General features: G+C 43.4%; 1 protein-coding gene across 1 annotated transcript; it reads left to right on the top strand.

Moving 5' to 3' along the window:
* Positions 1–7,822: 7,822 nt before the first annotated feature.
* LOC134416061 (mitochondrial amidoxime reducing component 2-like) lies at positions 7,823–14,758 on the top strand. Its single transcript, XM_063152247.1, has 7 exons — positions 7,823–8,070; positions 8,197–8,370; positions 9,099–9,261; positions 10,670–10,810; positions 11,474–11,535; positions 11,624–11,695; positions 12,209–14,758. Exons 1-7 carry the CDS (start codon positions 7,823–7,825, stop codon positions 12,336–12,338), a joined length of 990 nt encoding a protein of 329 aa, XP_063008317.1. The 3' UTR covers positions 12,339–14,758.
* Positions 14,759–17,357: the final 2,599 nt, after the last annotated feature.

The raw sequence follows: 17,357 nt of genomic DNA on the forward strand, positions 1-17,357 counted from the left end.
AAAAACTAAGAAAGAAGACAAAGAAAGGAAAATTAGTGAGTAACCTGTGCTGCTGCAATAAACCAGCTAATGATTCACTTTCCTCCCTCGAACTGATGGTTCTCATTGAGGTTACCAATCAGTGCTCTTTATCAGTTCTCCTTGAGCAGTAATTCACTCCTCAGCTCCTGAAGGGAATTTGTGAGGCCAAGCCTTGGCCTCAGGGTTTGCTACTCTCTTCATTAGGCCAGCTCACGAAGCAGTGTCTAGAAAATCTGAATCCAGAGGGTGAGGTTCATTTTTCAGCTGGGTGGATGGCAGAGGCTGTACTGCCTGTCAGTCATGGCAGCATCTCTGTTGGGCCAGGTCTGGCTTGGCTATGGTGCAAACCGGTGGAACAGGGCAGGTCCTGCTGCTCTGTGGCTGAATGTTGTCTCAGTGACATGAGAGATGAGGAAATTTTTCTTGGCCCCCTCAACATCAACTGGCAGGTCAGCTGCTCGGCCAGCAAAATAGGCTGCCTCCACCTGAAGTAGAGCTGCCATGCTGAAAGTCTGCATGTGAGATGAAGGAGAGCAAGATGATGGTGATGGGGAGGAGGCTGGGATTGGTGAGGAACCTGGGTTCCCAGCCCTGGCAGGTGCCAAGCCATGAGGGCAGCGTGGGACTGAATCTTGGCTTTGTCACAGGGGTTGTGTATTCTTGGCAAAGTGGTCCTTGGAGAAGCCACCCCAGCAGGGACAGCTTTCAACCCACAGGTGCACACAGGCTCTCTTATTAAAGCAGGCTTGTCTGCAGCTGAACTCCTGGTGCCTCTGAGGAACAAAATAGATGTTTGACTTGCTCATAAACAATGTGAGATGTGGTGGATACCATGGTGAGTACATGGGGAAGATTTGATTTGATGTTTGAGCTGGACAAAATATGTTCCTCCCTTCAGCCCCTTGCATGAAACCTCTACCCATGGCTTCATTTGCCAGGTTTGTCTCCAGTGGTGTGCTGCTGTCCTATCTGGTTCTCTTCAGATTCCCATACACCTTTCACTGTGCTTTATGAAAAATGGCAGGATAAATAGGTTTGGGAAGGTGAATACATGCAAGAGTGGCAAGAAATACGTAGTGAACTTGTCCATGCTTTTCTCAGCAACAAACTCCACTAACCAGACAGCCTGGCAAGTCACTTTTACTTTAAATTCCTGCCTATTCCTGGTGAGTGCCCAATGAGTCACAGGAGCAGGAAAAAAGCATATTTCTGCTGGTTTTGCCAGAGTATTTAATTACTCCTCTGGCTTACTGTAGGCTCTAAGGAAATAGCAGAGGACTCAGGGCTATTGTCCTTTGTCCTGTAACATTTGCAGCAAGGAAGCACTCTTGCACAGCATGCTGTGGAAGTGCAGTGACTGAGGAGAGCTGTACAGCACTTTGAGATCTTTGCCCCTCCCAGGTCATGGATCACTTCAGGGATTAATGTCCTTTCTGATCTCTGCCCGTCTGTAAGACCGGGAAAGGGGAAGGTTTTTTTTTGGGGTGCAGTAAAACCAATTGTCTCTCTTTCTCTATCCTAAGTGCCTTGTTAGTTGAACACTGGCCTCTTCTGAGACAAAACTGATCCTAAAATATGCACAAAGTTGCTGCAGTTACCTGTACAGAGTGTGCTTTGGAAATCCTTGTTTCTTCAAGGAAAAGTAGAGAGCCTGAAGAACTTGTAGATTAATGGAGATAATTAAATTAAGAGAAGATAAAGGAATAAAATCCTTCTCTTTTTTCTCCTTTTAGAAAGCAGTATTAGGGTGCCAGGCCTGTTTTGGGGTGAAGTCTAGACCGGGCTCAGAGAGGGCAGTGCACTTTTCTGAATCCTGCAACGTGCACGAAGAGAGATGCAGGGCTCTGGACTTGTTCACCTGGAGGAGGGAAGACTTAGGAGAAACTTGACAACAGCTTTTCAATACATAAGAAAGGGTTTCCAATATGATGGAGCCAGGCTCCTTACTGAAGTCTGCAGCCAGACAGCAAGAGGTCATGGTCATAAATCCAAACTGTGCAGTTGTCAGCCAGAAACAAGTCAGGGAAAGCAGTAATATGATCATTAACCATGAGAAGAGGTTACTTCAGGAGCCTGAAGTCTGTCTGTGGAGTGTCTCAAGACACGACTGTACAAAGTGGGAAGCAACCCAGTGCGAATGCAGCATTCACCCAGCTGTGAGCGGGATGCTGGAGGAGAGACCTCCTGGGCTTCTTCCAGTCTGGATGAGGTTGTGAGTGGGATTCTGCCATGGTTACCAAAAAGCTTTTAATTTACCTACTGTATGGAAATGTCTGGGCTCCTCACCCTCGCTAGAAGCACTGACGCGAGGAGTAAAGCTTTGCTCCTGGTAACAAGAAGCGGCTGGCGAGGGTGGCAGCGCTGCCTGAGGAGCAGCTCAGCTTCCACCACTACTTCCACTTCCCTGTGTTCTGCTGGCTGAAAGCCTGTTGTCCTTTACTGCCATCTCCTGGGAAAAAACCCACGGATTTCCAGCCTCGTCAGCCTGGCCCGTTGTTCTGCCTCAGGGATTTCCTGCCTTTCCCTAGGCTGGCCTCCCTGTTTGTCCAGAGCCATCCTCAGGATGTGGGGTCTCAGCAGTGTAACCTCCACCTCTGTACACCAGTGTTTCTTACCCAGTGGAATCCTGAGCCTTCTCTGTCCAAGTGTTTCAAATGTAAAGCCATAGGAACATTGTTCTTGTCTCAGGGTTTTTTTTCCCTTCAACACTTAAAAATGTATTGTACTTTGCCCCGAAGTTCTTGCTGCTTCTCAAAAAGATTCCTTAAGGAAGATTCACTGAAGGCAAGGGAATGAGCCACGGCCACTTATTGTTTCTAAATCTCATCTTTTTCTGAGATGAGGAATTTTGAAGTGCAGGTTGGCAGACTGGAATGAGACATCCCCCTCCCCCCAGGAGTGCCTTGGACCCCAGCTCCAGCAAACCACAAGTAGTTGCCTCCTCATGCTTTCTGTATTCCTGTTTCTGCTTCCTGTAAAGGACTCCTTGCTCCTTCCTTTCCTGGGACACTGAACTAGCATCAGATTGTTTTTTCAGCTGTGCCTGAATTAGGGTGGGGACTTTCCTGTCCTTGGTGAATCCCATCCTGCCCCGTGATGGCTGATAAACCAGAGCTGCAGAAGTGTTAATGTTTGTGCTGCAGAACAAATGCCCTGCTCCCCTCAAATTCTCTCCTTTGGTCCTTACCTGCGCTCCCAGGTGACACACAGCTCTACCCTGACTCCTCAGACACCTGTAGCTGCTGATGGATGTTATATTCAGATGGAAAATAGCATTTACAGAACACTGGGAGAACTCATAATGTCAACAGCCTCTGTTAATACTGGGCCAAACATTTGCCAGGAAAAACAATCTCTGTGCTGTCCTGATGCATTTAGAGAGACTGTAGTTTGGCTTTTGACTGGAAGAAAAAGAGAATTTTCAATTCATCTTCCTATATGTCTGGAGTTACAGCTGATAGCTACCAAAGTAGCTGATCAACCCACCCAGGTTTTAGGTATAAATAATTCTCCGCAGAGGAAAACCTCATCAAAATGAGAGATCCTTTTATTTCTTTGCTCTGGCTCCATTAAAAGGCATCTATTATTAATGACTCTACTTATAACTCTACCATCACCAATTACTCACCTGAGATTTTTCCACACATGAATTTCAATGAGCTCATTTCTAGTGCATGATTCACTGAACTTTGATATCCTGCAAGATTTTAAGAGGAAACAGCAATGCTTTTATCCTCCCCTCCTCTCTGTGAAGGTATTTTTGAAATTATTGTCTGTTCTAAGTTTGGAAAAAGGATATAAAGGATATAATTTGTGTGTGTGTGAGTATAATGTGATTTTTATCATATCGTGTTGAAATCAGCATACTTTGAGACATTATCCCCTCATCCCTGCCTTTTGCTGATTTATCAGAGAGTCACTGAAAAAACAATTGCCATAGCCCTGATGTGTGCATTTAATTCCTTTACTGAGACAAGCCCAGGCTACATTTAGCTCTATCCTAACACAATGACATCTAATTGAGGCCAGTATTTTGCTGTCTTTGTCACTGTTTTTTCCATAAGGTCCATCAAAACCTCTCCCCTCAATGTGGTAATATAGACCTTTTGCAAAGTACAGCACTGTGTACATAATGAAGACCTAGAAGATCCTCAGCTGCTGGTCTTTTTCATAGTGGAAACAAATAAAATTGTTCCACTCTTTCTTCACCATTTATCTTAGTCCTCTGATTGAGCTGCTGCTACATCTGAAGGCATATATGCCTTTTACATTCTCCATAAAATTTTTTTCTACCTGAATATTTGTCCTCTGCTACTGAGTTAACACCATGCTTTTTAAAGATATGTCAGCATCATCACTTTCATGACTGAGGGAGCCCAGCCCCAGTTTGCTGCAAGATTGACACTGTGAATTTTTCATATGATCAGACACATTTTAAGGAAACCTGAAACAAGATCCTGGTGCAGAGAATTTCAACACAACTGTCCTGAACTTCGATGATGTTATCAGTGATTGAAAACATGGTCATTTGCTTTTAAGGGCAGGAATACTGTGCCTGCTCTGGCTACAACAAACACAGCTCTGTCACACAAGAGGCTCTGTTTGGATTGCAACAAAACCAGTACCTATTTTGTCTGAGTGGCTCTATTCACACTGCTTAACAGGGCAAGGAGCTGACGGCTCCTAGGTAAGAACCAGTGTGCCTGGGATGGAGGATGAAACAAACCTGCTGGCCAGACTGTTTGGAGATACCTGGTGCATGAGGGAAGAGGGCTTTCCTCAAAGCCTGCAGACTCAGACCTGAAACATTTAGCCACAATTGTGCTGTCCACAGCTATTTCTGATTTTATGATCTGTGTTTCAAAGCAGAAGAGAGATTATACAGATGCTGCTGCCTTCTGTTATTTCCTTAAGCTCCTTCTCACCATACTCTTCAAGAAGAGTTAGGGCTGAATGTAACAGAAGGGCTGGTCTAAATAAAATCTCTCTGAGCTCCTTAGGTCAGTAGATCTAGGGAATGAAAGCTTAAGGTCCTTCTTGGATTTTGAAATATTTTTTTCTCTAAATTAACACCGGAATGTTAGCCAAAGTGAGCTATTTCTGAATTCAGTTAACAAGTCCTTTGAACTAAAAGAACTGCTTATTTACATTGCTGTACTGCCCCTAATGTGCAGCTAGGAAAGAGCTGTAGCTTCTCACAACCATCAAGGTCTGTACTTCTCCAAATTCTCATGCTGGTAGAGTATATACATGCTTCACACCTATTTTCTCTGGCACCCAGATGAAGCAAGCAAGCACTAAATCACCCATTTTTTGTTCAGAAAAAATTCTCTCAAAATTCTGTTAAATTCTCTTATTTTGATGCCTCACACACAGAAGTTCAGAGAGCAAAATCATTCTGCACTTTGTAGTTTGCGCAGTGGAGAATACTGTGCTCAAGAAACCACAGGAGTTAGTTCTTAATTTTTGCCTTAAGCTTGTGAAAATAAGCATTAATGTTTGTCAGGAGTGGCCAGCATAAATAGTAGTTTGTTTGTTTTTTTCATTTATTTCATGTGATGCATTGCTTTCCTAGTTAAATTCTAAAACCAGTTTTTGTTTATCTCTCTTTAGTATTTTGTTAGTATGTTTTGGTTCCTGCTTGCAAGCACTGCTTATCAGACATTAGACAGTTGCTGCAGTTTTGTTGAACATTTGCTAACACATAAGATGCCTGGTTCCCCTTATAGCATTTTTCTGCTCATGTGGGTGCAGATGCAGATTAAAGACCTCTGTGTGAATTCAGTTAAATTCAACAAAATATAGACTTCACGTTAAGTCAGAAGATTAATGGTTACCAAAGAGTGCAAGGGCTCTCAGCCCGCTCAGCAGGGTTGGTTCTCCTCTTGTGTCTGTGGAGGAGTCAGAAAAGCAATCACAAGTAATTATTTTTGACTCAGTGGGTCAATGATTTGAAGATGGTGGGGCAGGTCTGGTTTTACCAGACCAAGCAGTTTAACACCTATGATTTACCTGGAGCAATGTGGGGATCCCAGGCATGTGGAGGACAGTGTGTCCCAGTAAAGTAGCATAAGATGGGCTTTCAAGTGACATGGAAGGTGAGCAGTCAGCAGGCTTTCTCTGCACATCCCCCACACAATCCAACAGCAGCACACGGCTCTGCTGATCAATACTTAATTTCCAGAACTGAGCTTGTTCAGGGGGCAAACTCAAAATAAACACAAGTTCTGTTTATCTTTAATGTTTTGGTGTACTTGTAGAAGGAGAAAGGTCCCAAAAAGCATGACTGGAATCAGGGCATGGTTTGAACAGCAAAGTGGTGAACAACAGGGCAAAGGATCTCTTGTCTTTTTGTCTTTGTCCCTCCTTCTTGTCTTTTCACAAAGCTAATGTGACCAGGGACCTTTATCCCAACATCAATTAGAAACACGTGAATAACAAGGTGCAACTACCCAAAATGGCTGGGAGACCACAAAAGTAATTCAGAGCATCCTGATGAGGAATGTACACATTCCTTCTGTACCACCCCTACTCAGGTGGACTGCTGGTGTCCCAGCACTGCTGCCTGCCCAGCACCCCTCATCTGAAAGAAGCAGGCAAAGTCATCTGCAACAAAACCAGGTTTAATTCCCTTCTCTGTGCTCAGGCAGCTGTCTGTCTCTTTGCACTATTTTTGTCATGATTTCCTGCCCACAGTCATATCCTGGTCCTTTTAATAAAGGACTCCTCTGTGGACTCCCTTTTTGCCCATGAGGAAAATCAGGTTTTGGGGGGTCACACCAATAGGGAGAGATCTGCTGTCACTGACTTTGCTTCTGACATCCATCACATTGTCTTCATCCACCAGCAGGTTTTTACAAATCCCAACATACTTCTTACAATCTGTGGTGATTCCCACTCACAGGAACATTTTCTGATCCTGGTCATGATCAAGTGATTCTTGAGGTCAGTGTGAGGAACTCTCCTGGCTTGATTGCTCACATGTACCCATTATCAAAAAGGTTCATAACAGCCTCACCTTCAACATCCCTCTCCACCAGGATGCTGCTGATGGCGTATTTCCATTGTGGCTGGGCTGTCTGGATCTCCCCAGAAATGCCCAACACTGAGCTTCCCCATCTTCTGTATTCTGGGACGTTGCTCTCAGCAGACTTATCATAAAAAACTCAGTTTGTGAGTTTGGCCATCAGATCCCAAAGCTCTTGCTTTGCCTGTGAGAACAGACCTGTGGCAACAGTGCCATTTGTTGCCCCAGCCCGTATTTGATGTCATATTTGCCTTACAGCTGGGTATCCCACAAAGCAACTTCCCTGAGACCCTGCCAACGAGCAGCAAGCTCTCGGAAGGGCTCTCAGGAGTTTGGTACCAGGCAGCTGCGGCGTGCAGATGTCCCAAGGCGGCCGCATAGCACTGGACACCCCATTTGCTGCCCTCCACGCCTTCATCCACCTGTTCCCCTCTTCCCCGAGACAAAGCCAACGCGAATTTGACGCACTTGTGCATTCCCACACAGACCACGCTTCCTGTAGCGCTGCTTTCACTAAAAGCCCGCGCATCAGACGGACACATCATTCCCCGGTACTTTGCCAAGCCGGACGCTCAGCCGTGTATTTTCCCGCTGCACCGCCCCCTTTCTCGCACCGAAGGTCGCGGCTCCGCGCTGCGCCCGGCCTGCAGCAGCGCCGGGGCGGGTGGCAGGCCCCGAAGGCCGGCCGGGGCGGTGTGAGGGGCGGTGTGAGGGGGCCGGGCTGTGCCGCTCCCGCCCACGGCCGCTCCGGGCGCGCAGCGGGGCCCAGTCGCCATGAGCGGCCTGTGGAGCGCGGCGGGCCCGGCGCGGCAGGGCTGGCTCTGGGGGGCGGCGGCGCTGCTGACCCTGGGCGCCCTGCTCGGGGCCTGGCGCTGGGCCGGCCCGCGCCGCAGGCGCCGCCTGCAGCGGGTCGGGACGGTGCTCCGGCTCTTCGTGTACCCGGTGAAGTCGTGCCGGGGGGTGTCGGTGCGGAGGGCGCAGGTGACGCCGATGGGGCTGCGCAGCGGGGAGCTGCGGGACAGGTAGGCCGGCCGGGGCCTGGAGCCTCGCGTGGCTCCGCGGCTGTCGGGTGTTTCCCTGAGGGCCTAGGAAGGAGCACCTGCCCGGCATTAACGCTGTTGGGCGCCTTTGTGCCCCGTCCCCCGCAGGTTCTGGCTCGTGATCAGGGAGGACGGGCACATGGTGACAGCTCGCCAGGAGCCGCGCCTCGTCCTTATATCTGCCACCTGTGAAAACGGGCACTTGGTCTTGGAGGCCGGGGACATGGAGAAGATAAGCGTGCCTGTAAAGCTCTCCAAGAAAAATCCCGTCCGCAACTGCAGGTACTGAAGGAGGATTTTTCTTTCCCCCTTCCCTCTCTCTCAATGCTGTCTTTTGCATGTGCTTTTCTTTTCAGGTTTTTGCTAGGAAAATATTCCTTGCATAAACTTGTTTGTATTCTACTGGCAGTGGCTTTTTGACCCCCATGGACTTTGTTTCCAGTAGAAATCTTTAACCTCCTTTAAGATACTGAACTATTCTGTATGTGAAGTCTGAGTCTCACTCATCTCTGGCTAAAGTTTGACAGCACTAAAATCTGAAGGAAAGTTTCCTTAACAGTTAGGAACACTTAATTAATACCATGTGTACATATCAGTTGTGGTAAGTAATCGCATAATTTCAAACTATCGTTCATTTTCTGAAATTAGTTACCTCTCAGTTATTTCTCAGTAGAAATCATTTGGTGCAGCAGTCTCATGCAAATGCAAGTGCAGGCCCCTTTTCCCTCAAAGTAGGGGGAGCAGGTAGGTTACTGTCACTGATGGGGCAGTCAGCTCTGGGCACATTTACACTGTTTCAGAGCTCACTCTTTCACCAGCTGGTATTGTCTGGTCATGTGTATGTTCTTTAGCTTTCAAAACACAGTGGCCACAAGGAGGTTGCCCTTTGGGAATTATTCATTTTCTTTATATTGCTACCACTATTAAAACATGGTTTTTACCTTTGAATAAGAAGCTTCACTGAACCGTGATGTTTCCAGCTAACTTGCTGATGTGTTGTGACTCTCCAGGGTGTTTGGACAGGATATCCAAGGCAGAGACTGTGGTGATGAAGTTGCTCAATGGCTCACCACCTTCCTGAACTCCGAGCCCTGTCGACTGGTGCACTTTGAGCCCTCCATGGTGCCAAGAAAGTCAAAAGACACAATAGCTCTTTTCCGAAACACAGATGAGGTAAATAAACACTCTTTCTCAGAAGTATGTCCTTTTAACCATTTCCACCCACCCACCAGAAACTGCCCATTTTATCTTTGGTGATTGAACCCAGTTTAGCAAGGTGTGTAGTTGTGTAATAAAACCATGTGAGTATTCTTTTCAGTAAAGAGGTGACTTCCTTAATTTTTACTTCAAATTGGTTTTAAACTATTGACCATTCACAGCTAAAGAGTCTGAAACTGATACTTGAAGAGGAACTATTACATTGCAGAATACAATACCCTTTTGTGTCTCAGTGAATAGAAAAAAGTTACATCTTTAATGATGTTTTGATGGTGCAATCTGTGTTGCATAGAAAGATTACGCTCCCTATCTCTTGTTAAGTCTGGGAGTACACTGATACAAGTTGTATTACTTTGTATTTTGTTCAAAGGAATGATGTTTAAACACGCTGGTTACAGTTGTGGCCTTAGGAATTAAAATTAAAAGGAAGTTTCAGAGGTTTTGCCTCTTTCTGTGGAAGAGGCTTGAAGGTATGTTATTAAAGAAATGTCATGGAAAGGTATGGAAAGGAGATGCTGTGCTCAGACATCCTTATATCATTTTAGCCACTGCTGCCCTTCTTTTTTTCTTGACAATTCTCTCAGGTGAAGATACTTTGAATTGTATCAAATGTAAGGTTTTTAAACAAATTAAAATTGTGAGTACCTTGCTTTAGCGATGTTATTATTTGTAGGGCATGCTTGTTGCTGCTCAAAGAGAAGAAGGTATATTCAATTATAGACCTCTGCAGATATGCATTTGTTATGTAAGGGCACTGAGACCAATACAGACACAATGTTTCAGCAACAGGGACGTCAGATTAGGAGGGCTGATGTTCCGTAATCATAGCAAGAAAGAAAAGGCAGAATTTTGGATAGGTATTTCAATGCTCACCATCTTGTGGTTGAAAGGCACTTACAAAAATGGAGCAAGACTAATGTAAGAGAAAGGCAGGAGAGTTATATACTAAAATTGTTACCAAAATGTCTTTTTTTTTAATGCCCCCACCTCTGTGGAACTCCACTTCTTGGAGGTTTAGAGGTTTTTAAATACTGTTCATTTACCTTATTTGCTTATATGGCCCTCCCACTGCCCAGGCATCCTAGACTGATTAATGGACAGCTGTAATTGAGTATGGGCTGTTCTGGATGTAGAACTCCCTCTGGCGTTGTGATAAGGCAGTTTGAGCACACAAAAATTGCCATGGTGACTGAAATAGGGAAGAGCCTGTTGTTTTCCTTGTTAACCTACTTTCAGGAAAATCAAAACTTGAACAGAGCAGCCTAAAAGGCCACTGGTTCCAATATCTGTCTTTTGCTGTGCACTGACTTTCCTCCCATACTCTTACAGCAACCTTAGGATTTGCTGGTGTTTGTTTCTGTAGGTCGCGTATCCTGACTGCAGTCCAGTCTTGATCATCTCCGAAGCTTCGATGGATGATCTAAATACCAGGCTGGAAAAGAAAGCTAAGATACAGAACTTCAGGCCAAATATTTTTGTAACAGACTGCAGTGCTTTTGAGGAGGTAAAATAACTGTCTTAAATGTCTTTTTGAAGGCTTGCTTTTGTTTCTTTGTAACTCAGTTGCTTTGTGTGCCAACAAGGGTGAGGAAAGCTCATATGTGATTTTTACAACTGAGTTCCAGAGAGATAAAGCTTCAGCTCACATCAGTGCATGTGAAACATTTTGGAGGTCACAGATCTATGAATGATTATTTCTCAAAATGAAAAAGCTCCTAAAGCCGGAATAGATTTTTATCTCCCAGGAGGATTTGCAATAGAAAGCTTGTGTAGATGACGAGCAAAAACTTATTTCCCCTAAAAATTTCCTTTCTGCAAAACTGTAGATTTACCAGAGGCCACAGACCAGATTATCACCCATACAGCAAGAACAGCAAGAACAAATTGCTTTAGGCTCAGTGCTTCCGACAAGCGTATGTTGGAGAACAGGATTCATTACTTGTGTGTCTCCCTTTTCGGATAGAATCATTAGTGTGTCCTGAATTGGATAAATGCAATGACAGTAGGGTTTTCTTTATAGTACTGTAGTGTAACTATGCATATTTTGAAGGTGCTAGTAAAGGTGTCATCTGGAATGGTGCACCTTTTTGTGAATGACTATGCCACTTCTGGAAAAGTAATTGCATGTGCTTGTGTCTAATATGTGCCTAATGTTTACTTCCCTCAGGACACCTGGGAGGATATTCTTATTGGTGATGTGGAAATGAAAGGGACCGTGTGTTGTGGCAGGTAAACATTGGAGACTTTTATTTTACATAGGAACAAAGAGGTTTATGATAAGAAACCGTGACTGATTTGGCCCTGTTTGTCATTGCAGGTGTATTTTAACAACTGTTAATCCAGACACTGGAGTCATTGACAGGAAGGAGCCCTTGGAAACATTGAAAAGGTTATAAAAATACCACTGTTTCTTAGACTGTGGGAGAGGATTTAGGCTAGACCCTGACAAATGTGAGACTAGTGTTTTAAAGGTGGTTTGAAGTGTGTGTGGGACATAATAATGCAGTGTGGAGGTCTGTGTATATTGGCTTCCAGTCTACTTCTTGCAATTCTGTGTGGTAAGAAAATTCAGGATGTTCCCTTCTTTCTTGCAAACTCCATATTCCCTATCTCTGTTATATCTGCTACAGTGAAAGCTTGGGGTAGCAGGTATTTAAGGTATCTAAAGATCTAACTTTGCTTCTTTGACTTTTCTTTATAAAAATATTTTTGTATATATTAAACATGAAGGTGTGAATACAGTCAGGCTTTTTCTCCTCCATATGACCTGCCTGAGTCTTTTTAGCCTAATATGATGAGCAAGGCAAGGCATCATTATTTGCATGTCCTCTCTTTCATCACGGATATTTTGATGTGTAGTTTTTGTTAGCACTTATTCTAAAGAAGGGCTTTCTCTTTGCAGTTACCGCTTATGTGACCCATCTGAGAAACACATTTACAAAACCAGCCCTCTCTTTGGGAAATACTTTGCTGTTGACAAAACTGGAACAATTCAAATTGGAGACCCTGTGTACAAGATGGTCTGGGAATGAAGGAGTCTTTGATCAGAAGATGCCTTTTCACTTTGATATGCAGATTTTTTTTTCCATGTACACAGTGGCCAGCATAACTTTTTCTTCTTCCTTGCAATATTTTTTGTGCTTTTTAAGGTGCAGGAGGTTCTTTGACACTGTGAAGTGCCAGTCATTTCAGGTCACGTAATCTTCTGGCATACCTGTAGTAACCACATCTTTAGATCTTTAGTTTTCCTGGAGGCTGTGGTAGAAGAAACTGATCCATAACAGACTTCACAGCACTACTGCATATCACACCTCCTAAAATTTTGTGTCAACCATAATATTGGAATCCAAATTTGTGTGCAAGAGTTTGCATCACATGTTAGATACACTTAGTGCCTATGAAGAACCACAAAAACAGTCATGCCAAGCACAAACTGTATTTGTCTTTACAGACAGAGCTGCCTTTACAAGTGATCATGGAGTGCAGATGGCAGGGCTCTGCTTCCCTCATTTGGTCCTAATCATCTTGCCCTATGTCCAGAGGTAGTTTTTAGCAGTGTTTCTTTCCTTGCAGTTGTTTCCTGAAGATTACTGCTGTCTCTTGAGATTGGAGCAATATCAGAAAGATTGTGAGCTGACTAAATAGTCAGGTGTAGAGGTGGAGGTGCCAGGTAATGATGTGTAAGGCTGTGGGCTTGTTTAGTTTGTGACCTCGGCTTGACAGTTTGAACTGTCAATTTTTTATCCTGTGAGCAATACAGTGACACTGAGGCTGTAGAGTAGTGATGCATTTGCTAACATAACAGTAGAATTTCCAGTTTGACTAAAAGAACTGGATGTTCACTGTGTCAGAGACTTCATGGGCATTGGAGGGGAAGAAAAGCCTAAAGGAATGATCTGATGTTGAGCCTGCCCTGTTCAAGCTGCTGTCCAGGCCAATACTGTAGGGCTCATGCACAGCTCCTCTCTGGCTCAGTGAATCCCTTTATGTAGACAGTTAGGCTGCTAAGCAGATGTTTGGGAAGCTGCAGTTTGAGCGTGTTAACATCCTTACTGGTTCTGCATTTAAATCTCTGGTTGTCCCCCAGTCCAGCTCCAATATAACCAAAATGTCAGCTGTTTGTAGGAAGCTGACAATTATATTTTCTGCTGCATAAAACAAATAAGGGAGAAAACTAGTTGGATTACATCAATGTTATCTTTAAATTGTAACATTCTTTAAATGTTACATGATTTTTTTTTTTAAAGTAGCCTCCAGGCCAAAACCCAGCCAACTTTCAAATGCTTGTCTGCTTGTTTCTTGTTTATGGATTACTAAATTTGAAAAGTGTTGCTCTAGCCTAAAAGAAGAAGCAAATTAATTGTGAAGAAGGACTAATATGATCCTATCTGATGTTTAGATTCTTCATTTTCTGTTGTAAGTATGAAAAGGGAATTTCAGTGCATGTTCACAACTCAGACCTGTAAAATGAAGAGCCATTGAGCTTTGAGAAAGTGCAGGTGGATGTATGTGGTAAGGCTGAAGCAGTCATGTTGAGGATGTAGTTTTCTATTATTTGTGAACTCAGAGTTGTTCTGAATGCCATTTTGTTGGCAGGGGTGCTCTGTAAGTATTAAGTTTTCCTGGGACAGACAAGTGCCCAGTTTAAAGTGCATGTTGCATATTTGTGTATTGTTATGCCTGATGCAGCAGCCAGTGGGAAGAAGTGAAAGAAAAATCTTTTAAAAAGAAAAAGAATTCTGAGGTTCACTCTTAAAAAGCACATGTTGGAAGTTCTTAGTGTTAGAAGCTGAAAGCTTGTGGAATTCCTAATGGTATCATTAAGCACAGGCAGCATGCTGGCCTGCCAAAGCAATTAGTTAAGAGTGTGTCTCTTCATTAAGTCACAGAAGCAGAAGGAAAAAGAGATGATTTTTTTGCTTCTGGCCAAACATATTTTTTCCACTGTTGTTCTAGTGGCACATCTTTTACATAACACAAATCATGGTGTAGATCCCATTGCCCCTCGTTAGGCTGCTGTTGATTGGGCTGATTTGGAAATGGGGCTGTCTTTGGAAGAAGAAACTGCCATCTGCATCCCTGTTTGGGAGAGGCCATAGATCTAAACTCCTGATTTACTCCTGTTAAGCCTCTTAGCAGAATATGGCTGGAATCCTAAAACTGGTCTGCATGGGGGGGGTGACACTCAAATCAATTATATGGCCATTTTGTAAGGCTGAGAGCATGAGTTAGAACATTGCACTGTAAATATCCTCGTATGGCTGTTGATTTGCTGTAACTGTAGGAATTGTGTTTGATTTTCTTTAAGTAATTTAGAAAATTGACTGAAAATGTGTCAATCATGAACCACTGTTTTTTAAATTGTGTACTTAAACAATTGTTAATTTTTTAACTCTAGAAGAAGAAAACACAAGTATAAACTTCTAATGAATTCAGCTTTCTTAAGGCGTAACATTTGTTTGTGAATATTTTTTGTTTTCTGCTTCAGCATTTAATTTTGACTATTGTTAGCAGGATCTCATAGTTAATACTGACAATTGTCTTTTTTAATCCTACCTCTGAATTCAGAAATATGTGCAGTTAACCAGAGGATATGTGTAAGAGAGCAGAACCATTAGATATAAATAGTCATCATCTCAGTTTTGCATCCCTTATGATCCTTGATAAGTGTGCTGGTTTTGCATTAATTGATATTTGGTAAGGAGGGAAGAAAAAAAAGATGTTTATAGACTTGACTTTTTTTTTTTTTCTAGGGACGTATTAAAATAGGGGAAAATGTTTAAAAGTATGAGAGTTTACTCAAGTCAATCCATGTCATATCTCAGAGTATAATACCAAAAACTTTTTGTTACAGCATTTATTGTACCAATAGTTCTTGCAGAGGACTATGTACAAGAATGACAGTTGCTAAAAGCAGAAATTTGTAGGTTGCTTAAGATCTGTGGTGGGTACATTTTCATCCAAGAAAACCTGAGAAAGATCTGCTTCTGCTTTCTGAGGAGAAAAACAGCCTTCCAAAGGCATCACTCTGCTGCTCTGTAAGAAGACGAGATTTACAAATCTTGCCTCTACAAATGGCAAAAATTTCAAAAAGGGCTGCCACAGGGTGTTCATTTCTGGTCTATCCTAGCACCTTAAATTGCCTTTTTGTCTTTTAAGATCCATCAGAAATTCCCTGTGCTAGGTAGCTGCAGGGCTGAGGACTACGCATACAAAGTCTGTTTTTTTTGGGGCAGAAGATTCTAAAAAGTGATGCAGGCATAAAGCCTACATGTGTATCAGCCTTCAGCTGGAAGAGAAATATTATATTTTACATAATCTTCATTGCGTTAATGTTAACAATCTCAACTTAGAATGTCACTGTTACTAGTAATTCTTTGCATTTTATCTGAAGAAATTGGTAAATTTGGTAAGGGTTTCACACACTGGGCATTTTCTGTAAGAAATCTGCTTACTCATCATGACCAGAGAACAGGAATGGTTGGATGGGGAAAGGAAATAAGCAAGGCTTAGATGTGTAGAGAGTGTATGTTAGGGCTGGGGCTGCTCAAGGTGGGACTGTCAACAAAGGCAAGGTGCTGGGTGCTTCCATGTTCTCCAAGTGTTTGTGTGCAGATGGACTGAGAATGAGCCCTGGTTGTGGAATAGCCTCAATACCCAGTATTCAACAATCACCTGGCCTGAGGAATGCCATTCTCCCCAGCGGGCCACAGCTCATCACATCGGCTTCTGGAAATCACAGAGAGGGTCAGGCTGGAAGGGAGCACAGTGAGTCATCGGGTCACCCCAGAGCACAGGGCACAGGATTGTGTCCAGATGGTTCATGAATATCCTCAGGGAAGGAGACTCCACAGCCTCACTGGGCAATCTGTTGCAGTGCATGGTCACCTGCACACTGAAGAAGTTCTTCATATTCAGGGGGAACTTCTGTGCATCAGTTGCTGCCTATTGCCTCTTGTCCTATTGCTTGGCACCACCAAGAAGAGCCTGGATCCTTCTTCTTGATACCCACTTTTGGGTACTTATAGACACTGATAAAATCAAACCACAAGTAATTGTAGCCTGAGCTAAACATCAGGTAGAGACATGGAGCAGCTGGTGGTACATCACAGTCAAGAGTTTGGGTGGGAACCTCTCATTTTTGCCCTTTGTCCTTTGATTGTTATGTGTGAGACACCTAGGCTGGTTGAAATTCCCCTGTCCTCCAGGAGCAGTATTGTAGAGAATTGTATCTTCTCTAGGGCACAAAATTGTTCTGACAGCTTATCACTGCTTGTTTAACAGCTGAGTGTTCTCACTTTCTGTAGTCACTAGATAATAAGCACAGTGAAACAATTATTGTGCTTCACTGATGTGCTAACCCTCACAGCCTCTTTACTGTTGAGTTCCAAAAACCAGCTTCATTCACTGTTAATTGAGGCTTGTCTTCAAGAGATTATGTAGGATGACAATTCCTCAGTCATAGCAGCCACAATTACTTATAGTAAGTCATGGACAGTTATTTTTAGCAGACCTACCTAAATCCCTTTGGCATAAGTTAAAAGTGGCAGCTAAATCTGTCAATTTTTTCAAGATTTCACACATAGTCATGTGAGACTAAAAAAAATTAAAACAGATGGGTAAAAATGCAGTCTTCTCTGTCTGCAGAAAGCAAAGAAATAGACATTAAGTTTAGACTTGGAAAATACTTGCTTGATTTCTTCACATAGCTTGGGCCACTGGGTCAACTTCCTGATTCCTTTGAAAACTTGATATTTTTGGTAAAAGATCAAAAGTCGCAGTGATAGTTGGACTGCAAGAATATTGTGGTAGAGATAAAGAGTACCAGCAATGTCCTGGATTCTTTCAAACGTAGAGACGTCACTCCCTGAAAGCTCTGTTGCACTGTGTTTACAGTTGTGCAGTTTGGTGGTCCCTATTCACTCTCCATTTCTTGAATTTATTTAACATAAAGCAGAATATTGTCTTTGTTGTTACCTCAAGGAACAGGTAACATGAAGTTTAATTTCCTGCAGTTGTCCTTTATTTCTGTTTAATACAGCCGTCCAATT

The sequence above is a fragment of the Melospiza melodia genome, chromosome 3 (assembly GCF_035770615.1).
Source record: "Melospiza melodia melodia isolate bMelMel2 chromosome 3, bMelMel2.pri, whole genome shotgun sequence".
In the NCBI taxonomy this organism is placed as follows: domain Eukaryota; kingdom Metazoa; phylum Chordata; class Aves; order Passeriformes; family Passerellidae; genus Melospiza; species Melospiza melodia.